The 24594-nt window shown below is 45.9% G+C and overlaps 1 protein-coding gene across 1 annotated transcript in view; it reads right to left on the bottom strand.

Annotated features, from left to right (window-relative positions):
* Positions 1-1521: 1521 nt before the first annotated feature.
* LOC126267605 (serine/threonine-protein phosphatase 6 regulatory ankyrin repeat subunit C-like) overlaps positions 1522-24594 on the bottom strand; it is a 62490-nt gene continuing 39417 nt past the window's right edge. Inside the window, exon 3 of the mRNA XM_049972905.1 lies at positions 1522-2062. Coding sequence (XP_049828862.1) covers positions 1522-2062 — 541 coding nt within the window. The remainder of the gene's footprint in view (positions 2063-24594) is intronic.

Here is a 24594-nt window from a genome sequence, read left to right as displayed (position 1 = left end):
GTAATGTCTTTTTGTCATTGAAGAAGTTATTTTTAAATAGTGTTACTTCCTTTGAGGAAGTTATGTGACTGATCAGGTCCAGAGGAACAGAGTGGTTGAGTTTCAGTGATCACTTAGCACGACAACGACTTTGTGTTGCTGTGTGTATCTGCCCTTACCTACGTTCTCATAAGCCACTAGCTGCAACAATTTAGTGCCAAGCTGTCGATGGCGTGCTTCATTTCCGTGTTACGATTTTAAGCTCATTGCAAAAATTTTTAGAACTACAAATTAAGAAATAATTTATTCTGCCAACTATAACCAAAAACACTGATTTAACAAGGAGTTTGACCAACGTTGAATGAAACTTCCTGGCAGGAGAGCTTCTGTAAAGTTTGGAAAGTAGGAGACGAGGTACTGGCAGAAGTAAAGCTGTGAGGACGGGGCGTGAGTCGTGCTTGGGTAGCTCAGTTGGTAGAGCACTTGCCTGCGAAAGGCAAAGGTCCCTAGTTCGAGTCTCGGTCCGGCACACAGTTTTAATCTGCCAGGAAGTTTCATATCAGCGCACACTCCGCTGCAGAGTGAAAATCTCATTCTAGCAACGTTGGATGTTTTCCAATGGTATAAATAATAAAGTCGAAATTTGTTATTTTATTACATCACTGCCTAAAACAAAATCTGTAGTACATAATATATTAGTGTAGTGCATAACAAGTTATTTTGTACTCCGGCAAATGCCATCGAATAAAGGTTGTTAAGATGTTCATATGTTAAAGGAATAAAATGTGTTATCCAAGAATGGCTGTTCATTAAGGCTCCATTCCCTTGTCCTGATCGCTCTTTCATTACATGTCTGAAGCTATAGCAGTAGAATCTGCCAGTGTCACACTGCTCAGGAAGAACGCTTTCAGCTGCTACAGCGTGTATCCTAGCGATTAAGTTGACTATTTCTGAAATGCGATAGAAGGCACTTTCAAAGAAGTGCTATTGACAATGTCTGCTGCAAAATAAGATCCGGGAGTAAAGTATTGGTGCAATACGTTAGATTACAAGAACACAGAAGCGATTTTTTATGCTTTTATTTGAACCGGATACATTCGCATGCAGGCTGGCAGTGATATCTGTGCGACTTGGGTGAATTCAGTCTGGAAGATTCACAGATACACAGTACATGTTTTTAGCAATAGAGAGAAAGAACGTTTTTGCGAATTCTTTGTTCCAGCAGAGTTCACCGATGAAACCGCGACTTCGTTATTATCTGGGTTAAAAATTCACCGTCATTCATTTTGAGCTACTCACAGAATTGCTAGGGATTATCAGTTTTCTTCCTCATAGAAGGATAAATGGTACATGTTGGGAGGATAGCTGATCACTTGCAGGTGGAGGGGACGCACTCCAGGAGGCACTTGTCCTTTCTGCTGTCGTACGAAGTTGACCTCCAAACTCTTTGTTCCCGGGCTTTTCGGACGTGCTGGCACCCACCACCTGCTCCAAGTGTGCCTCCCCTGGCAGTGCAGAGTGGCACAACGCAGCCAGCGGCTTCTACTCAGTGTCGCGGTCCTCCGCCGCCATCGCCGCTGCTGCTGCGTCGGCAGAGAAGCAGCGCACGACGTCGGCGACGGCGGCCGCGTTGTAGCGCAGCGCGCACGTCAGCGGCGTCAGGCCCTCGGCGTCCACGGCGTCCGCGCGGGCGCCGCGGCGCAGCAGCTGCAGCACGACGGGGGCGCCGGCGCGCGTCGCGGCCACGTGCGCCGCGGTGCGCCCGAAGTGGTCGGCGCGCTGGCGGAAGCCGGCGAGGCGCACCAGCGCCGCCGCCGTCGGCTCGTCGTCGGCCAGCAGCGCCCACGTGAGCGCGTCGCGGCCCGCGGCGTCGGGCGCCCACGCGGGGCAGCCCGCCCCCAGCAGCCGCGCCGCCGCCCCCGGCATGCCGGCGCGCGCCGCCCAGTGCAGCGCCGTCAGCCCCGCCGCGTCGGCGGCCGGCTCCAGGCAGCACGGCGCCTCCAGCAGCAGCGCCGCCGTGGACTCGTTGCGCGCCTCCAGCGCCCGCATCAGTGGCGTCATGCCTCTCTCGTCGCGGGGCCACCTGGGTGCAGACGCGGGCGATTAAGGGGCATTGTACGTGAAATTCGTCGAAACTTGACATTTTCTGCTTTCTACTCCATAATGTACTTTGGACCTTTCTGAACATTTTGGTTGTGAGTGTGTGGGTTTTATTTTTAGCAAGTTGCGCAATTGATTGTCCAACAAGTACCCTTTGGCTCCTGCAAGAAACAGTTTCCACCTCACACTACTACAGAAGTCAGACAGGCGCTCCTCATGTACCAACAAGAACTGCTTGTAAAACATTCAGCAACAAATATCTTCTGGAGTCATCCGGTGTAAGGAAAAACACACAAATATTTTATATATTCTTACGTGACTAGTGGGATACTTGGGTGCAAGAGTATTGCTAGTTAGTGCAAGAAAAATCATTGAACGATAAATATTTATTACAAATAATTGTAAGAAATCAAGTGAAACTTTTTCTTATAATAAATTTTCCGGATTCTTTTCGAACAGTAGATTGCCTCTTATGGATAGGAATGCTATTAATTTATAAGGTATGCAAAGATTCTCTTCTCCCTTTTGTTCAAGAATGTTATTTACTCTGCTGAATGGCTGAGAGCCCTGCGTACACAACTTTAATAACTTTTCTAGGTACAGTCAAGGCCGTCAAGTGAGAAATTTAGTGGAGTGTACTTTTAGGGAAGACAGATGGGGGCTCACGTACACTGTAGCGCACAATACCGTGAGCTGCGACAACTGCTGCCTGTGGCTGTCGTGTACGCCAGCCTCGACTTTTAGAACCTCACTGCGCACTTGCTATTTACTTATTAGATTTGCGTATCTCCTACATGGATTCAAACAAAATTGACTCCCTTATCGAGTTTGGGTTCGAATGAAGCAGACATGTTCAGAATACGATTGTGAGGACGGAATATGTAAGAAATGAAGGTCAGGAGACCACACCACCTTACATGGTATATAGTTCATTAAAACCAGACAATTGCGAGACTTTCAAATATTTTGAATGCTGATGTGTGACTGTCAAATTTCGCAGCTACACATATGCTGACACAGTTGAGCAGTCATCTTGGGAATAACAGTCTAGAAGGCTGTGAATTTCTTTGCTTTGATCTGTTTTGTGCCTATTGCTGCATCTCAGAAGCTGGTATTACGAACAAAACTGATGGCAAGCCGGTAACAAAACTGATGGCAAGCCGGTAACAAAACTGATGGCAAGCCGGTAACAAAACTGATGGCAAGCCGGTAACAAAACTGATGGCAAGCCGGTAACAAAACTGATGGCAAGCCGGTAACAAAACTGATGGCAAGCCGGTAACAAAACTGATGGCAAGCCGGTAACAAAACTGATGGCAAGCCGGTAACAAAACTGATGGCAAGCCGGTAACAAAACTGATGGCAAGCCGGTAACAAAACTGATGGCAAGCCGGTAACAAAACTGATGGCAAGCCGGTAACAAAACTGATGGCAAGCCGGTAACAAAACTGATGGCAAGCCGGTAACAAAACTGATGGCAAGCCGGTAACAAAACTGATGGCAAGCCGGTAACAAAACTGATGGCAAGCCGGTAACAAAACTGATGGCAAGCCGGTAACAAAACTGATGGCAAGCCGGTAACAAAACTGATGGCAAGCCGGTAACAAAACTGATGGCAAGCCGGTAACAAAACTGATGGCAAGCCGGTAACAAAACTGATGGCAAGCCGGTAACAAAACTGATGGCAAGCCGGTAACAAAACTGATGGCAAGCCGGTAACAAAACTGATGGCAAGCCGGTAACAAAACTGATGGCAAGCCGGTAACAAAACTGATGGCAAGCCGGTAACAAAACTGATGGCAAGCCGGTAACAAAACTGATGGCAAGCCGGTAACAAAACTGATGGCAAGCCGGTAACAAAACTGATGGCAAGCCGGTAACAAAACTGATGGCAAGCCGGTAACAAAACTGATGGCAAGCCGGTAACAAAACTGATGGCAAGCCGGTAACAAAACTGATGGCAAGCCGGTAACAAAACTGATGGCAAGCCGGTAACAAAACTGATGGCAAGCCGGTAACAAAACTGATGGCAAGCCGGTAACAAAACTGATGGCAAGCCGGTAACAAAACTGATGGCAAGCCGGTAACAAAACTGATGGCAAGCCGGTAACAAAACTGATGGCAAGCCGGTAACAAAACTGATGGCAAGCCGGTAACAAAACTGATGGCAAGCCGGTAACAAAACTGATGGCAAGCCAATAAAATGTCCTGGAAAACTTACAAAGTAATTGGTGAATAACAGGTATATGGGAAGGTCATTAGAAATAACTAGAGGAGATGAAAAGAGCTGTGTGGAGCACTTTCTTTAATCGAATATTAACTGGTGAACAGCCATGTCATACGTTGTGTTCACCTCCACCAAACACTTGGTGTAAATATAGGCAAGCTGAATTTTCTAGCACCCTGCATGAATTTACACAAACATTCTCTTACTTTCGCAGTAATGGAGGCAATCAAACCTATTTACAGAGATTTGGCAAATCCTGAGCTACGAAAGAAGTGTTTACATCGAAAGACCCAGAATGTGAACGAGTGCTTCAAGAATGTTGTGTGGTGCTCTGAAAATGTATTTGTCCTCCTTATGACTAGTTAGGCGTGTCTGATGCTGTAATAACTTTTAATCATGGGAACAGAGATTTAAGGTTCTGGAGAAGTTAAAGGTAACATCTGGACAGAACACAGCTGAAGGACTGCGGGAACAGGATGAGCTTCGTGTACTTGAAGGAGAGTTAGCTGCTCAGCTAATGACGAAAGAAGCAAGAAAGAAAAGGAGGAGGCAAGCACTGGGCTGTTCTGACACTGGTAGACAGACTATGGGCCAGGGCAATTCTAGTGCATAAAAGGCCCAGAAATGTAAGTCTGTATAAGAATTTGAAATAAATTTTTAAACCTCAATATCTCTGAACCACATGTTTTGCAATGAATGACATTTTCTAAAAAATTACTGATGGTTAGAGACATGAAATTTTTACACCATGCTAAGTGTGAGATCAACACATACGGAAATACAATAATTAAAATATCCTGAGTTTTGTTTTTATGTACATTTACAAAATTGTCAAAAATGGGGTGTTTGAAAAAGATAACATGTCCAGCAACACAATTTTAGTAATAATTCTAGTTCTGTGTATCTAGAAACATGCATTCAACAATTATGGACAATTTTAAGTTGGCGCCTTAAAATGTTTCCAAGATAATAGGTCACAAAATTCGATAATGTAACATTGGCGGCATGGGTCATTCAATGCCCCCTTAACTGCAGTTGGTAATAGTTGCTCTATCAAAATAGAGGGATTAGACAAAAATTTACACACCGCGAAAAACGCACGGTTGTATATGAACGCAGATGCTCGTGAAGACTGCTCGTTTCCTGTTACTTGACCACAAACAGCACCTGTGCTACGTCGTCAGTACATTGAAAGTGCCACTCAGGGTCGGAACAGCGTTCTGACTAGTTGTGGGTTGGTGCTTTATCGCGCAAAACTGCTAAGTTCAGTACTAAATGAAAACCTGAGACCAAAAGGCAAAAACCCAATCAAGCAGCTTTAGAAGAGGAGCATATAAGGACAAAGCATCCCTAGGAAAAATTGCCTAACACCATTGAGATGGCGGTGGTCAGCACGGGGAAGGTTGGGGGAGGGGGGGGGCTGGCGGAGAGGACATCAGATTTGATTCGCCATGACGCTGCAGCCAATAAAACTTAAGACGCCATCGACAGAACGGATGTCATCCGCTAAAACATTTGACAAAGGAGATTGAAAATATAGATGTAAACTCGAACAGTTAAAGAATGGGCACTTTGTCATAGTGGTCACCACCAAGGGCTGAGAGCAGTAGGCACGGAGTGGGTCAGCGTCGCCGCTTAACATATGGCAGTGACTATAACGACATTGTACTACACGCAGCTGGGCCGAGAGGACGTCAATCACACTACTGGGAGAGGTTTAATGTCCAGGAGTGTTTCCCTTGAGGTAACACCACTGTGCACTCCAAAGTGATACTACATGCTGACAGCGACACGAAGGTCATCCGAGGGAATAGAATGACTGGCAGGCTGAGGAAGGAGAGCTTCAGCCATTGTAGCAGCATAGTCCCCTAGCATGCTCATATGACTGAGACCGCATAGTACCATCACATTGAACTCTCAATGCCTGCAAAATATTGGCCAAAGGTATCTGATATATCAAGAAGGTCTACAATTCCATTCACTATGGTCAGACCAGGAATTGGGAATGAACCACAGTTCCTGAAATCAGACAGATTACCCGAAACGACAGAAGAGCAAAATTGTTAAAAGAGGCCTGAAAAGAAGACTTTGCTATCCCTGAAAACGCGGTGAGATTGCACATTCCATGGCAGTAGGGGTAACACTAAGGTATTCCACTTAACAGTGCAGCTGGAATAGTGTTCATCGATAGAGGACAGTGAGGAGTAGAACTGCCAGTCAGCTTTGGAATGCTGCCGGGTGGTTGGATGTACAGATGGGATAGGTGTTAGATACAGGGTAAATGGTCACTAGAATGTTGTTTTGGAGACTCTTGGAGACAACACGCCACTCTAGACAATGAGCAAGCTGATCAGAGCAGTTAGAAATGTCTAAGTGGGAAAAGGAATGGGTGGAATTGGAAATAAATGTGGGTGTATCCACGCTGAAACAGATTAGATTGAGCTGGTTGACATCTACTAGGAGAGAACCTCTCTACCAGGGGGAGGGGGATAAAGAGGCCCAAAGAAGATCGTAGGCATTGAAGTCTGAGACGCAAAAAGGGAGAATATTTAGCAATCAGCTGCAAAACGTCTGCCCTGATGATAGAAATTGCAAAGAGAATGTGAAACCACGAAGGTAAAGACAGCAACAACTTGAATCTGGGTGTGCAAGGAAATGGTGTGACTGTAGATGTGTAATGAGCAATGCGATTCCCCATAACCTGGGGACCCCACCCAGTAGAAGACACTGGATGGTACGATCACAAAAGGAGCTGTTACTCAACCCTATTGGATTTGACGCCACAAGTGTTCCATTGGAGAATAACAATATCCACTGATAGAGTTGTCAAATAAGGAGGCAGTCACTGCAGTGACTGCCAAGTGCCAGAATTCGAACGAACAAAACGACCAGTTTCAGAGGCTAGAAACAGAGGTTGGTCGGAATAGGGTATTGCGTGTTGACGTGACTGATGAATGCCGAGGAGAAGATCATTTGCCAGTGACTGCTTAGAGCCTTTGCGTTTGTCAGGTGCAGAACCAGGCATTGGCTGGTTACATGTGCACAGTAATCGTGGGATTTTGGATTTCTGTGCTTCAGTTTGCGAGCATACGATTCTGCTGGCGAAGGAGAAGTTTTGTTAATGCGGTGTGCTCTTGTTGCAGGTGAAGGTGTGACGTTTGAGCTGGACAATTTCAAAACTAGGGCACTAAATGTGAAAAGTATGTCCTTCATAGGTCGGGGTGTAATGAGGATTCCACTAATTGCTGGAGGTGGTGTAAAAGGCTTCCAGCTAGACAAACTATTCTGAGCAATGTGAGCAGGAAACGTTTCCTTCATGCAGATCTCCAACAGCTCTCTCACTGACGTAGATTGGACAATGACTGGAGGAAGCAGCGTAAAAGAGTAAATGGTGAAAGAATTATAATTGTGTTTGTGGCTAATTTTAGCCCCGAGGATTTAAGGTTAACTAAGGGGCTGTTGTTCACTTACATGGATATCCTAGAGGAGGACCAATTGGACACTCCCTAATGAGTGTACCTGCAGTAGGTTATGCTTTTGGCTGCATTTTCGATAGATTTACTACTGTGGTTGTAGCACTGACATTTATGGCAACACCTAGGATTTGGGATCTGTGTTCTGTAAGCAGTAACTTCGACCTGAGTCGAAACATGGCCCTGGGAGTAGACAGCATTCCATCAGAACTACTGATGGCCTTGGGAGAGCCAGTCCTGACAAAACTCTACATCTGGTGAGCAAGATGTATGAGACAGGCGATATACCCTCAGACTTTAAGAAGAATATAATAATTCCAATCCCAAAGAAAGCAGGTGTTGACAGATGTGAAAATTCCCTAACTACCAGTTTAATAAGTCACGGCTGCGAAATAGTAACGCGAATTCTTTACAGACGAATGGAAAGACTAGTAGAAGCCGACTTCGGGGAAGGTCAGTTTGAATTCTGTAGAAATATTGGAACACATGAGGCAATACTGACCTTACGACTTATCTTAGAAGAAAGATTAAGGAAAGGCAAACCTACGTTTCTAGCATTTGTAGACTTAGAGAACGCTTTTGACAATGTTGATTGGAATATTCTCTTTCAGATTCTGAAGGTGGCAGGAGTAAAATACAGAGAACGAAAGGCTATTTACAATTTGTACAGAAACCAAATGGCAGTTATAAGAGTCGAGGGACATGAAAGGGAAGCAGTGGTTGGGAAAGGAGTGAGACAGGGTTGTAGCCTCTCCCCGATGTTATTCAATCTGTATATTGAGCAAGCAGTGAAGGAAACAAAAGAAAAATTCGGAGTAGGTATTAAAATCCATGGAGAAGAAATAAAAACCTTGAGGTTTGCCGAGGACATTGTGATTCTCTCAGAGACAGCAAAGGACTTGAAAGAGCAGTTGAACGGTTGGACAGTGTCTTGAAAAGAGGATATAAGATGAACATCAACAAAAGCAAAACGAGGATTATGGAATGTAGTCAAATTAAATCGGGTGATGCTGAGGGAATTAGATTAGGAAATGAGACACAAAGTAGTAAAGGAGTTTTGCTATTTAGGGAGCAAAATAACTGATGATGGTCGAAGTAGAGAGGATATAAAATGTAGATTGGCAATGACAAGGAAAGCGTTTCTGAAGAAAAATTTGTTAACATCGAGTATAGATTTAAATGTCAGGAAGTCATTTCTGTAAGTGTTTGTATGGAGTGTAGCCATGTATGGAAGTGAAACATGAACGATAAATAGTTTGGACAAGAAGAGAATATAAGCTTTCGAAATGTGGTGCTACAGAAGAATGCTGAAGATTAGATGGGTAGATGACATAATTAATGAGGAAGTGTTGAATAGGATTGGGGAGAAGAGAAGTTTGTGGCACAACTTGACCAGAGGAAGGGATCGATTGGTAGGACATGTTCTGAGGCATCAAGGTATCACTAATTTAGCATTGGAGGACAGTGTGGAGGGTAAAAATCGTAGAGGGAGACCAAGAGATGGATACACCCAACAGATTCAGAAGGATGTAGGTTGCAGTAGGTACTGGGAGATTAAGAAGCTTGCACAGGATAGAGTAGCATGGAGAGCTGCATCAAACCCGTCTCAGGACTGAAGATCACAACAACAACTTCGTAGTCAGCCTTAATTTTTGGTAGAAGTACCTCGCAAATTCAAGAAATAGGTTGCAGGTTGACCCTAATTTTTATCAACCCTTTTCTCGAGACTGCAGTCCGTCACTCCCTGGTCAGTGAGATGGGCTGTTTTTTCAGCCTGTCTTTCCATCAAGCAGTCCTATGTATATGCCACTGTAGAAGGAATTTAGAGTTGTGTGCCTGTACTTTTACAAGATAGCTGTGGAGACTTCTTGTCTTAAACCAGCGACCTCTCATTCCGCAGCTGCTCACACTAACCACGGGACCACGGCGCTCATGAGCTCAGACTATCCTTGCTGTTGCCTATCTTGCGCATGAACTACTCATGTTTGTATATTGTTTATTTTTTCATAGTTCCATACAACTTCTTCCTGTTTTCTCGATACATCTTTGTTCAGTTTTTTAAGGCCTATCCACTGTGCCAACTTTTAACTAAATCTGAGGGGGGGGGGGGGGGTGCGATGGGGAGGTTCCCTTGTCAGTCACCTTTTACACATCAAACGTGTGGCTGGCCTTTAGGAACGCACAGGGAGGAAGAAGAAAGGAAAGAGAAACCTCAAACGCGAAAATGGAGTAAGTGTAAGAAAAGAATAGGGAAAGAAAGATGGGTGGACAGGACGGATCCACACAGTTTTACCAAGAACTGTTTCCCAAAGAAGTCATACAACTCAATCCCAAGGGATGGGAAAATAGGAGGAGGATAGACATGCAGCACGGAAAGGGAAGTAACGCTGCAAAATCTGGAGCCCATGGTAGCCAAGCATGTACTCACCGAAGAGTGGTGAGCCCCTGATGAGGAGGTGGGGGCGGGGGGAGGGGCGGAGGGCACGTTAGGGAGCTGCTTGGCGTACGATGTTAACAGATGATCAGTGTTTATGAGCTTTGAATCAGGTTGGGAAGCTGCAGAAAAAGCTTTGGAAGATGTAGGAATGAAAATAGAAACTGACTCCATGTGCCTAGGAGGATATGGGGAAGAAAGTATCGACTGATAGACAAAACTTTTATAGCTTTGACTACATTGGGTGAAGAGCGTCTAGTGACAGCAATTCGGTTTTGGAAATATTCCATGGAAGGTGACAGACATCACCAGTTTGTGTGTGTGTGTGTGTGTGTGTGTGTGTGTGTGTGTGTGTGTGTGTGTGTAATATAATTTAATGCATCATAGTGGCAGAGGAAGTAAAAACACAGTACAGGTGGGAACAACTGTTTGGTTTTTCAACTGATAACGAAATTTTCCCCCTACCCAAAAATTGTTTTACTCTGAACTCGACAGCGACGAGTCTTGCGTAGACTTCAGACTTTCGAAAATCTCTCTCCTCCATCCGAATTACTTTTGGAGGAACGGAGGTTTTTGGATTAGGGAGATGACAAAGGATAGGCAAGGATGTAATAATTGGCGTGCCCGAATTCTAACGGAAATTGCGCCCCACCACTCTGCAGATCCTGTTTTGGAATGGAGACATCCGCACGTTTGAAAATCTACCTAGTTTTTCCTCCCTCTTTGGATGCGAAAGTAACATCTGTGAAGGGGTGAGGATGGCAGACGAGGTGTGTAGATTCAAGTGAAGATTGAAAAATTTACGTCGTATGGGAAAGATTACAATTGATCACTTTCAAATTTAACGAGTTTTGCTTTCCCCACTCTTAAGGAGCGCAGAATAACCTGACTTGCGCAAGTGCACCGAGTATACAGCAACAACAGACTGCCGACAGGTGGCCAAGCCAGCCTACACTTGCTGAAGTGACGGCAGTGGGTGCTCGCGCCCCTTTACTAGTGGATGGAATTTTCCTTAGTTCTCCGGAAACTGGTATTTAGGTCTTGTTAGGTTGTGTTCTGTCTTTTCGTGTTTGCTCACTTGTCGTAAATATGATAGGCTTGGCGTTCTAAAAGGTTTTCAATGATGGTGGCTTCACCAAAAGCATCAGCATTATGCCTGTTCCCGACGGGCTGTATTCTTTGTTTGCTGTCACCAGTGCACCATTCTTGATGCCGCCATTTCCCCCCCCTCCTACATCTGTGTAACGACCTTGTCATTCCCTTGCCACATGAGAGTAATCCCACATGTTTGCACTGTTAATATACTAGAGGGACTACAACTTGCTGTTTAGCATTTCACTAGTCATTCAGTGTCCTTTATCTTTTCCTTAAGTTTTTCATAATTTGTCTACTAAACCATGTCTTATGAAATGCAAACCATTTTTGATGCTGAAGCAACCAGACATTGTCCTCCTAGCCACCTCCTGCCTCTGCATGCAAGACGTTTCTGTTGTTCAAGAATTTCATGATTACTACCTTGGCCACCATTGAATCACCCAGCCTAGCTTCTGAAGTGGGAGAGAAGGAAGCTGGGCTGGAGGTGCATACAGCAGTTAATATTCTATTTAGCCTATTCCTTAGGCAACTTTTAAATCCATTAGATGTTACATGTAAGTACTTCGAGTTTAGTTTCCTATTAGGACTAATGTTTAAGGAAGAACATTAGCCTTTCATGTAGAGTGCAGATAGGTTGGATGAACGAAGTTTTCGTTTGCTGTGTTATGTGGCAGGGAAATGAACATTAAAAGTCAAGGAACTGCGTGTACCAGCAGTGAGAAATGCAATGCTGTATGGTTCCAGGACAGGGGCACCAACTAAAGCACGTTGTAGGGCAATGGAAGTGGCTGAGGTCAGAATGCTAAGAATGCAACAGTTAAGAGAGAAAACTGCAACGATACAAACACGTCACAAAGACAGACCACATCTTCATTGGCAACAAAACGGTAGAAATGATAGTGGAAAGCAACTGACTGTGTGATAGACAAAAACAATGGACTTTACACGAGGGCTTGACGAGACTGGGAAGGAAGTGTGGCACTAAGTAAAATGAACACTGGGCGGGGTTGGTTGGTTGGTTTAAAAGAGGGAGGAAGGGACCAAACTGCGAGGCCATTGGTCCCTTTTACCGAAGGAAACAATGCCACAAGGGTGACACTAAGACAATGAGACAACACAAAACAGAATGAAAGGAAAAGCCACATCGACTGAAGGGCAACAAAAAAAATGGACAAAACAGGACAACAAAACCACAAAGAAGCAAGATGCAAGAAACAGGAGGTTCCAACAACAAAGCAGGTTACCATGGCTGGCTGACCATGAGGATAAAATGGAAAAACCAGCCACTCACCAACACATTAAAACTTCCACCCTGAAAGCACTAGGGTGGAGAACACCCAAGGACAAAGGACATGTGCTATAACTTGAGCAAATGATAAAACTTAACCTCACGAATGAAACGTAAAACTAAAGCTGCTGTTGAGACATCGTCACCTAACACTGAAGGTAATGTGTTGGGAAAGATAAAAGTCTGCCGCAGAGCAGCTGAAAGTGAGGAGCAGCCCAGCAAGAGATGGAGCTGCATCATCAATGAGCCACAACGAAAACAAGGTGGGTCCTAACGATGGAGGAGGTAACCATGCGTCAACCACGTATTGCCAATGCAGAGCCGACAATCACAGAGTCCTTGTGAGAGGCACGCGCGAAGGTCTTTTACACATTCATAGTTTCCTTAATGGAATGCAGTTTGTTGTGCATACTGAGGTTATGCCATTCTGTCTCCCAAAGCCACAAAACCTTGTGGCGTAATACTGAACGCAGGTCAGTTTCGGAGAAGCCAATCTCCATAAGCGGTTTCTGCGTAGCCTGTTTGGCCAGTCAGTAAGCAAGTTTGTTGCCTGGGATTCTGACGTGACCTGGGATTCAAACAAACGCTACTGAATGAGTGGACTGTTCCAGGGCGTAGATGGACTCCTGGATGGCCGTTACTAAAGGATGATGAGAGTAGCACTGGTCGATAGCTTGTAGGCTGCTCAAGGCGTCAGTACAAAAGAAAAATGATTGGCCTGGGCATGAGCATGTGCACTCAAAAACACAAGATACGGCCGCCAGCTCTGCAGTGAAAACACTGCAGCCATCTGGCAAGGAGTGCTGTTTTATGTCCTCCATGAACACAGGCAAAGCCAATGTGACCAACACCTATGGAGCCATGGTGTAAACCACTTCACGGTGCCAGTACATGTCGAGGATCGAGAGGAAGTGACAATGGTGAGCCACAGGCTTAACCGAGTCCTTAGGGCCATGTGAAAGGTCCAGGTGAAGCCACGGCCTAGGTGTACACCATGGAGGTGTTCGTGAATGAACCTCACATGTAGGTGGTAAATGCAAGTACTCCAGTTCTGAGATAAGGGGTCGCACACGCACTGCAATTTTAAGCTCTGACCTGGGCCACTGAGGAGACATGAATCCCTGTGGACAGGAAAAGGAAATGGTAATTCAGATGCGCAGGAGAACTACAGAAGTGTGAAACGCAAATGGAGAGCCATTGCACATGCTTAACCTGCAATGGTGGGACTCCGGATTGCACCAGGATGCTGGTCACCGGACTCTTCCTAAAAGCTTCTGACGCCAGGCGAACACTGAAGCGGTGCCTGGGACGAGTGTACGCATCGCTAAGGGTGGCGCTAAATCATTAGCCACACTCAGATAGTCAAGGTGGGATTGAACAGGGGGGCTCTGCAGAGCTGTAACAGCTTAGAGCTGTCTGCACCCCAGTTGGTGTTGCTCAGGCAGTGGAGTGCATTGAGGTGCTGCCAGCACTTCCACTTAAGCCTACGAAGGTCAGGAAGCCACGTCCATCTGGCGTCAAAAACCAGTCCTAAGAACCGATATGTCTCCTCTACATTGAATAGATCGTCATGAAGATAAAGTTCTGGAAGAATGGTATGACTTTGCAGCTGGAAACCGTGGGCTGGAGCCCATGACTGCGCCTTGTTGATGGCTTCCTGTAGGCGCCACTCAGACTGGTGGAGCAGTACGAAATGCAGAAGTTGTGTGCATACAGAGGTGAGATGGACGGCCCTACAACTGCTGCTAGACCATTTATGGCCACTAAAAATAGATGTACATTCAATACATAGCCCAGAGGGTCCCCAGTCTCCTGGATATGGGGCAAACTATGGGAGCCTATGATTTGGACACTTGGACACAAAGTACAAAGCAACAGGAAATTGTGGATAAAAATAAGAAGCGGGCCTCCTACTCGTGTAATGTGGCAAGGATATGTTGTTACAGGTCGTGTATAATCCTTTTTGTAAATAAAAAGAAGACTGCAACCAGTTGTTGGCATATGGAAAAGGCTGTTAGGATGGCAGACTGGAAACTAGATTATCAGTGGTAGAGCGACCCTGGTGGACGCCGCCCTGACATGGAGCCAGTAGGCCATGTGAAACCAGGATCAAACAACTGATGACACCATACATTCTAGAAGCTTACAAAGAACTTTGGTGAGGCCGATGGGCCGATAGCTATCCACATCAGGTGGGTTATTATTGGATTTAAGCACCAGAATGACGGTGCTTTCCCGTCATTGTGATGGCAAGATGCCATCGCACCAGGAGCTCTGTTTAGGGCAATGTGCAAGGGCGCTGAGGAGCTCCCACCCAGTAAACGGGGCATTATAGGGGTCACTGTGGCTTATAGCGAACGAGGACTTCCATGTGCCGTTTGAGGGTGGCAGCGCGGCCGGCAGCGTTTCCTGGAGGGCAATGCAGGCAACTTAACTGCTGTAGCTCAGTCAGGCGGTGGAAAAAGCCGCCCCAATTCCACTTGACATTGTGAGACTGGGAAGGCATGGAACAGTCAATGAGGCAGTTTACACCTCATGGCCCCTGACGTTTTGCGTGAGCAGTTTATATCCATTGTGTCTGAGTGTCTGGCGAGATCTAGGTCCTCATTGGACACTAGAATCTCCATCTTATCCCAGACACACTGCTACGAGTTAGTGGAGGAGCGGGGTAGGTGTAGTCTTCTGGTTCTGAGAGCTGACTGGAATTCGTGGAACTGATGTGGCTACAACAGTTCTTGTTGGCGTATGAGGTCATAGCCACAGGATGTAGGAGCTCACATAGTCTTACCCTCAGTGTAGGTCAGTCTGTTCAGGGTCTTGTATTGCAGGATTTTCCTCTTACTGTAAAATCCTGCAGTCTGCAAGCAAGGTGAATGATTGTCTCCGCAGTTGAAACAGATGGGAGGCGGGGGACTTGGCTTATTGGGATGTGATGGATGGCTACAAATTGGACATGTGGTGCTGGAAGTAGATTGGGAAAACATATGGCAGAACTTCCAACTCAAAGCACCGCATATGGCTTGACATCACAGCAGTCGACCATCACTGACCTTCTCAGGTAAGGCTAAGATAAAGGCAGCGGTGGCAACCTGAATATCCCTCGGACGATATGAACACCTCGCCACTCAAAATTGACTCCCAGCTCTTTGACTGCAAAAGAAGTTACCTGTCAGATACTACCCTGGATCATATTTAACCTCTTATGTGGCCTGATGGTAACAGGAAGATACCCAACTGGCTACAAGTGAGGTAAGTGACTGGGCAGAGGATGCTGTTTTATCGAGACTGATCAAGATCGAATTTTGGACGAGCCCTCCACCTCCCCAAATGTGTCCTAAATGCTCTACAAAGAACTGTGGCTTCATCAAAACAAAGGAGTCCCCATCAGTTCTCGTACATATGGGTGCCACCTGGCAGGATAGTCACTACTGGGAGTCCCAATGCTCCAGATGGATGGGCATCTACTCCTTGGCATACATGGGGGTATATGGCGCAGGCATCAGCAGAGTGATCCCTGTGTTGTCAGTAGGCTATAACCACTAGGGTCATGGCAGCCTCACATACAGACTGCACCACATATCCAGCATGGTAGTCAAAGAAGTCCATGGTCACCTGCGCAAAATAACACTGCATAGTGCATGTTTGAAAACACACCCAGGAAGGGGTCCTCGCCCAAGAGATAGAGAATGATTTTTTTTGTGGTTTTAGGGCACACAACTACAATGGTCATTAGCGCCCTAAATAAGTTAGGAATGCACCTCGAGGCACGAGGTTAAAACAGCAACTAAAAGGGACAACACTATAAATGACGTATTAACAGGCATAGGATTAAAAAACAGCATAATCAAAAGTCCTGAGACAGGTGTGTCAAGTTGATAAAACGAAGAACGCGAGCAGCAGCTCCTGGGTCATCCGCTAAAATGGCAGCCAGAGTACATGGCAGGCCAATATCAAGACACAGTGTAGTAAAATCCGGACAGGACATCAAAATGTGGCGGACCGTCAGCAATTGCCCACATGGACAGAACGGCGCCTGCGCAGCCGCCAGCAGATGGCGATGGCTGAACCGGCAGTGTCCAATTCGTAGCCGGGCCAAAACGACCTCCTCCCGCCGAGAAGGGCGTGAGGAGGACGTCCAGGCCGCGGGAAGAGGTTTCAAGGCCCAAAGCTTGTTGTCTGTAAGTGCAGCCCAATCGGCATGCCACAGCGATAAAATGTGCCGACCAATGACCCTGCTACAATCTGATGAAGGGACACAACAAGAAGCTGTCCGAGGCTGGAGAACCGCAGCCTTGGCCGCGGCACCTGCAGCTTCGTTCCCAGGGATACCGACATGGCCAGGAACCCACGTAAAGGTAACTGGAGACCCGTCGTCCACCAGCTGCTGAAGAGAGCGTTGGATCCGGTGAACGAAAGGGTCAACCGGATACGGATCGCTGAGGCTCTGGATGGCGCTCAGAGAATCGGAGCAGATGACATAAGCAGAATGTCGGTGACGGCAGATGTAAAGAACAGCCTGGTAGAGGGCAAAGAGCTCAGCTGTGAAGACCGACCAATGGCCGTGTAGCCGGTATTTGAAACTTTGTGCCCTGACAATAAAAGAACACCCAACCCCGCCATTGGTCTTAGAGCCATCTGTATAAATGTAGGTCATATTAATGAACTTCGAATGAAGTTCGACAAAACGGGAGTGGTATACCGAACTGGGGTAACCTCCTTTGGGAGCGAGCTGAGGTCAGGGTGAACGCGAACCTGAGCCTGGAACCAAGGTGGCGTGTGGCTCTCGCCCACTCTAAAGGTTGCAGGGAGTGAAAAATCAAGGTGTTGAAGGAGGCGACAAAAGCGAACTCCAGGGAGTAGTAGGGCAGAAACATACAACCTGTATTGACGGTAGAGAAAGTCGTCAAAAAAGGAACAATACGATGGGTGGTCGGGCATTGACAGTAGCCAACAGGCGTAACGACAAAGCAGTATATCGCGCCAGTAGGTGAGTGGCAATTCACCGGCTTCAGCATGAAGACTCGACGGTACTAGTATAAACCGCTCCGATCGCAAGATGTAAACCCCAATGTTGTATGGAGTCGAGGTGGCGTAAGATGGATGGCCGTGCAGAGGAATATACGAAGCTCCCATAATCCAGCTTGGATCGGACGATCGACCGATATAGGCGAAGTAGGACAGTTCGATCCGCTCCCCACGACGTACCACTGAGAACATGGAGGACATTTAGAGAACGGGTCCAACGGGCAGCCAAATATTACATGTGGAGACCAGCTAAGTTTCCTGTCAAATGTAAGACCTAAAAATTTTGTTGTCTCCACGAATGGGAGAGCAACGGGACCGAGTCATAAGGACAGTGGGAGAAACTCTTTGTAGCGCCAGAAGTTAATACAGACCATCTTTTCGGCAGAAAAACGGAAGCCATTGGCGACACTCCAGGAGTAAAGACAGTCAAGAGAACGCTGAAGAGAGCGCTCCAGGAAACATGTACGGTGCGCACTGCAATAGATGGTAAAATCGTCCACGAAAAGGGAGCCTGATACATCAGCTGGGAGGCAATCCATTATTGGATTGATCGCTATGGCGAAGAGAGCGACGCTGAAAACTGAGCCCTGTGGCATCCCATTCTCCTGGCGAAAGGTGTCTGACAGGACAGAAACCACATGTACCCTGAACTGTCGATCCATTAAAAAGGAACGAATAAAAAGAGGGAGGCGACCGCGAAGGCCCCATGTATGCATGGTGCAGAGAATGATCGCCCTCCAACAGGTATCTTAAGCCTTCTCCAAATCAAAGAACACAGCCGCGGTCGGGCGCTTCCGCAAGAAGTTATTCATAATGAAGGTCAACAAGGTAACCAGATGGTCAACAGCGGAGCGGCGCCTACGAAATCCACATTGTACATTGGTAAGTAGGCGTCGAGATTCGAGCAGCCAAACCAAACAAGAGTTAACCATTCGCTCCATCACCTTACAGGCACAGCTGGTAAACGAGATGGGTCGATAACTGGAAGGCTTGTGTTTCCCCGGCTTGGGAATCGGTACAACAATTGACTCGCGACAGCATGTGGGTCCATGTCCCTCAATCCAGATGAGATTATAAGTAAGAGGAAGGAAACCTTTACCTGCAGGAGAAAGGTTCTTCAGCATCTGAATATGAATAGAATCAGGCCCTGGAGCGAAGTACCGTGACCAGGCAAGTGCATTTTCAAGTTCCCGCATGGTGAATAGGGCATTGTAACTTTCACGATTCGAGGAGTGGAAGTTAGGTGACCGAGCCTCCTCTGCCTGTTTTCGGGGGAGGAAGGCAGGGGGGTAATGAGTGGAGCTCGAAATCTCTGCGAAAAAGCGGCCGAAGGCATTGGAGACATCCTCAGGGGCCACAAGGAGAGGGGGGTATGATGCAGGAGATGGATAACACACAGGAAGTGGTCGCTCGAATATGTATCAGAAAGTGCATACCAGCATGCGGAGCAGCAATTTCAAGTCCTCGCGGTTGGAGCGAAGGCTGCGAATATTCCAGTGAATAAGTGCCATCGTGAGAAGAAGATGCAAGAAGGGGTCATCTCATAGGCCGCTGACGGCCCGGCTTCGAGCGAGCACTACTGTCGCTAGCAATAGGCGGACAGTCATCGTCCATTTGTGTTATAGGTTCATCGGCCATCTTGTTAAGATGGCCGAGAGGGGGAGCTTCCTCCGCTGGTGAACGGCCAGATGTTTGGCTACCAGCAGTGCGGCCAGGCGAAACGGGTGACGGCCTGGGGCAGCAACCACTGGGTGGCGCAGGAGAAGAAATGCGCCTTGGAGGGGAAGGAGAACTGTGCTTCCTATGAGCCTTCTTGGAAGGTCGTTTTGTGGAAGTATTCGTCGATGGCTCAGAGTTCAAGGTACGTAGGAAGTCTGCACGAGACGGTTCCTTCTTGAAGGCCCGTGCATCTGACTCCTGGGTCTTCGTCCTGGCAGAAGCTGATAAAGGTGCTTGTGTCGGAGGGGCGACGGGAGGAAGGAGAGTCGTCGACAGGGCGATCTTAGCACTGGCCAAACGGACGACTGTAGTGCTGAAGGTCAGATCACATGTCTGCGTCGCCACCTCCCTGGTAGTCTGAGGAGAGGCGAGGACTGTACTGTATTTTCCCGCTGGGAGCAGCGTGGTCTTCCTACTAGCAAACAGCTTGCGAGCAGCCGAGGTGGACACTTTCTCTTTGACCCGAATTTCTTGGATACAGCATTCTTCCTTGTTGATGGGACAGTCATGGGAGGACGCTGCATGGTCACCGTGACAGTTCACACAACGAGGAGATGGAGGTGGACAGTCACCCTCATGGGCATCCCTGCCACAAGTGACATTTAGCCGCATTGGAACAAGACTGGCGAGTGTGATTAAAACGCTGACACTGGTAGCAGCGCGTAGGTGTCGGGACATAGCTGTGAACAGAAATAACCTCGTAGCCCGACGGCAGCTGAACACTATCAAAGATCAAGAAAAGTGTCCTGGTCGGTACAAGGTCATTGTTGACCTTTTTCATGACCCTATGGACAGCCGTCACGCCCTGTTCAGCGAGGAAAGACTGAATCTCGTCAGTCAATCCATCTAGTGATTTAGTATATACCACACCACGAGACAAATTCAAAGTGCGGTGAGCCTCCACCTGGAAAGGGAACGTGTAAAGGAGTGTGGCTCAACGCAGTTTTTGTGCCTGAAAGGCGCTCTCAGTGTCTAGTAACAAGGTACCATTACGCAACCTGGTACACGACTTGACCGATCCGGCTATGGCATCTACGCCCTTCTGGGTAACGAGAAGGTTGACAGAGGAAATATCCTTTCCGTCCTCAGATCGAGAAACTACAAGGAACGGTGGGGCAGGCGGTAGTACTTATGTCACTGGTGGCTGGTCAAGTTTCTGTTTGTGGGCAGAAGTCGAGAGAGAAGAGAAATCCATTGCGGAGGAATCCCCCACGATTGTCAGCGTCTCCCATGGCGCGCTCCGTCCTTGTGGGGACCCTCTCAGAGGACATTCCCGCCTTAAGTGATTGTTCACACCTCAGGTCACACCTTGCGAGAAACGGACGGAGGGACCAATTGGCATGGCCAGGAGGTGTCAGCTCAGGCAATCACTCCTCCCTGGGCCTGGCCTTTACCAGGGGGTACGTGCGTGCCTTACATGTCTACCCAAGGTGGGGAATTACGCGTTACCCCATCACCGGCTACGCGTGCGAACGCGTGGGTCGGCCTTCAGGCATGCACAGAGAGGAAGGAAGAAGAGGGAAAGAAAGGACAGACTGTCTCAAATGCTGAGACGGAGGCAAGGGAAAGGAGGCAAGGGAAAGGAGGCAAGGGAAAGGAGGCAAGGGAAAGGAGGCAAGGGAAAGGAGGCAAGGGAAAGGAGGCAAGGGAAAGGAGGCAAGGGAAAGGAGGCAAGGGAAAGGAGGCAAGGGAAAGGAGGCAAGGGAAAGGAGGCAAGGGAAAGGAGGCAAGGGAAAGGAGGCAAGGGAAAGGAGGCAAGGGAAAGGAGGCAAGGGAAAGGAGGCAAGGGAAAGGAGGCAAGGGAAAGGAGGCAAGGGAAAGGAGGCAAGGGAAAGGAGGCAAGGGAAAGGAGGCAAGGGAAAGGAGGCAAGGGAAAGGAGGCAAGGGAAAGGAGGCAAGGGAAAGGAGGCAAGGGAAAGGGTGAGTAAGACAGTGAGATGGAGAAGAACAAAGAAAGAAACCAGCCAAAGGAAGGAAAAAACCAGAAGTGAACAAACCAAAAAAACAAAAAAAAATATAGGTCGTGGAACCATCCATCTCCGGACGCAGGCGCTAACTACCCCATTGAGGGGGAGGGACTTTTTTGGTCGCCTCTTACGACAGGCAGGAAGACCTCGGGCCTATTCTAATACCAGGACCTCAGAGGGGGGGGGGGGGGGGTTGAATACTAGGCAAGAACATCAATCCCACACAACTGCAAAAGGAAGAATTAATGGACATAATTTTTTTGCGTTGATATCTACAGCTTTCCTGACCTTCTGGGCCTTAAATAAAAACATCCTTACTTAGGACAATCGTACTTTATTTTATAGAAAATAGAAATAATGCACGACTTAGAACATTAGAGAACTCAGATTGTTTTGTTTCACATTATGGCTACCATTAGATAAGAGGTCTTCTCGACGAAAAAAATTCGTCCTCAACTAGGAAATTTCCCAGATGATTTTGTACAGCATATTATGTAGTGATGACGAAAGATGAAAGATGCATAGTACTCTGCAGAATAATAATGCAGAAACTCTTCAGGCATGTACTAGTACTTCACAGAATATTACAGAACCTGAATTAAGTGCAGAAGAGTAAGAGGGAGATAATGAAATATTCAAACTCATCCCTTTGGATGTGTGCTAGTATTGTAGTTCACAGAATATGGACAGTCGTGCAGCTCACTTTCTTTTAAGTTATTATGGAAATAAAGTATGCAGTGTATTCAGAACACAGAAAGATGGAACAAAGATTGGTGTGGTGACACAGTTTTAGAAAATTATGATGAACAATTGGTTGAGGTACATAAAACTGAAATCGTGTGGTCTTTATGAAATAGATATAATGTCAAAGTATCGATACAGATTGTTTTATGCAATAGTGGAAACGATCATCCTGAATTTTATACTCAGACTTTGATCCTTTTTGGGACTTCCCAGTCTTTTGGACATTTACTTTCAAAGTTCTCAACTCTAAGGAGACAAAAGACAGGATTTTCGTTACTGAACTATGTACATTTCCAGAATAAAGGACCTGTCTAGCTACTAGCTAACTAACTTCGAGAGACAGATGTGAAATTCGCTTATCTACGAAGTTGGAGTCGAGACGTTAATGGAAGTGCAGAGAGTGAAATTTTTTTGCGTGTGAAATACATTTTTCTAAGTATCACCAGAAGCCAAAATCCGAGCTATTTGATTGTTTTGGAACATCACTCTGTTAATGTAATTCGCCTGTACAGTTCAGGATTTACAAGACCTCTGAATATTTTATGACTTGTAATGACTTTGTATCATTGTTTTGAATAAAATAATTACTAATTCGGTAGGAGTTCAACTGGTGGTGGTTGTCAGTCTGCAGAGTGGTTTGATACAGCTCATGCTACTCGACCCAAAGGACTACTTTCTACACTGGTCTGAATCTGCTCACTGTATTCGTCTCATGGTCTCTGTCTACTATTTTTACTTCCCATACTTCTGTCCAATAACACCAGATAAATGGGTGACACTTTGATGTCCCAGAGTGTCCTATCAACTGGTCTTTTCTTTGAGCCAAGTTGCATCATATTTCATTTCCCCCGTATTCTATTCAGTACCTCATTAGTTACACAACATACCCATCTACTCTTCGGCATTATTCTGCAGCACCACATTTCAAAAGAAATGAATGTAACTATCCTCTGTCTGGAGTGTGGGACTACAACTGGTCAATTTTTAACAATACAATACCAATCGCCAATATTTAAGTTATTTTTAGGCTACCAGTTTCTACAACACAATGTTATCTTCAGGCCTATACAATGGTTAGAACAGAGCAATAAGTACATATTAAAATACAGAGCATATTACCTAAAGGATGCAAATGTTAACATATTGATTTATATAATTAAAAGAACTGTCTTAAAATTACATGATAGAACATAATATGTATTAATAAATCATTCATGCATACTGTGATACCATCAGTAACTTAAGGAAGTATTCATAAAACAGAAGTGTCAAAGGAATGCAGCTATCAGTCCTGTATACCCATTGTAAATATATGTGGTTATACTCTACTTGTTGTTGTAAAAAAAGTAAAAGAACCGGGGAAAGTGACCGCTAATCATAGGTGAATTAGGTATCAGGATCATATCATTTTAAGTAAAGCAGGTACACTATAAGCAATGGTACTCTAATAGCTGTGGTCAGTGGTTGATAGACAATCTACAAGGAGGAACTAAAAGAACACTTGAGGATGATTAAAAATAAATATGAAAGTAAAAAATAAGTTAAAATGTGTCCACCCATGTAATAAGACCATGGATACCACACCGAAAAGTAGATATTGTGTATGTTAACCTTTTCAAAAAGCACACTTTTTCAACAATAACAAGGTTTTCATGTTTTTAATTGTAAGAACACTATTTCGAAGATGGGAAAGCAACATCGGTTACTCCTAACATACTTCTGCAGTAAATCTATGGAACGAAGACAACAGTAGTGTAGATAATGAAGTTGTGAAAATAAATATACTATTTGACTAAGTTACTACAGATTTTAAATATCGAATAGTGTTTAACCAAACCAGACGTTGACTGTTCCATTAGATTGTAGCGGAAATGCAAAAACCAGGATGTAAGAAGTACATAACATGAAATGTTAAATCAAATGAGAGTACACATTGGGTACAAAATTGGCATAGTGAAAGGATATACACACAATCTCAATATATCATTTCTTAATCATGTAATCACAGAAGAGCCATTGTTATAACCTTCATTGTATAGATCTGAAGATAACTATGTACCGTCTAAACTGGTAACCTAAAAATGAGAAGTAAATAATTGGCATTGTATTATTGGGCATTTCAAAATGCTTCTGTTTGAACTGTTTATGATCCATAGATGGTTACACTAGACAAATACCTTCAGAGAACACTGCCTAATTTTTCAGTCTGTATCTGATGTTAAATCCCAATCTATATTTTCTATCTTCTATGTTTGGCCTCAGTTTTCTGCACCAATAGCAAAACTATACTACTTTCAGCATCTCGTTGCCTAATCTACCGGTGGCTGTGGCCGAGCTGTTCTAAGCGCTTCAGTCCGGAACCGCACTGCCGCTACAGTCGCAGTTTCGAATCCCGCCTCGGTCATGGATGTGTGTGATGTCCTTAGGTTATTTAGGTTTAAGTAGTTCCAAGTCTAGGGGACTGACGACATCAGATTGTAAGTCCCATAGTGCTCAGAACAATTTGAAAGATTTTTTCCCAAATCCAATTTCCTGACTTACCT

This window comes from Schistocerca gregaria, chromosome 4, assembly GCF_023897955.1.
Source record: "Schistocerca gregaria isolate iqSchGreg1 chromosome 4, iqSchGreg1.2, whole genome shotgun sequence".
Taxonomy (NCBI): Eukaryota; Metazoa; Arthropoda; class Insecta; order Orthoptera; family Acrididae; genus Schistocerca; species Schistocerca gregaria.
The sequence above is the reverse complement of the archived record's forward strand: the minus strand, read 5'-3'. Positions and strand labels throughout refer to the sequence as shown.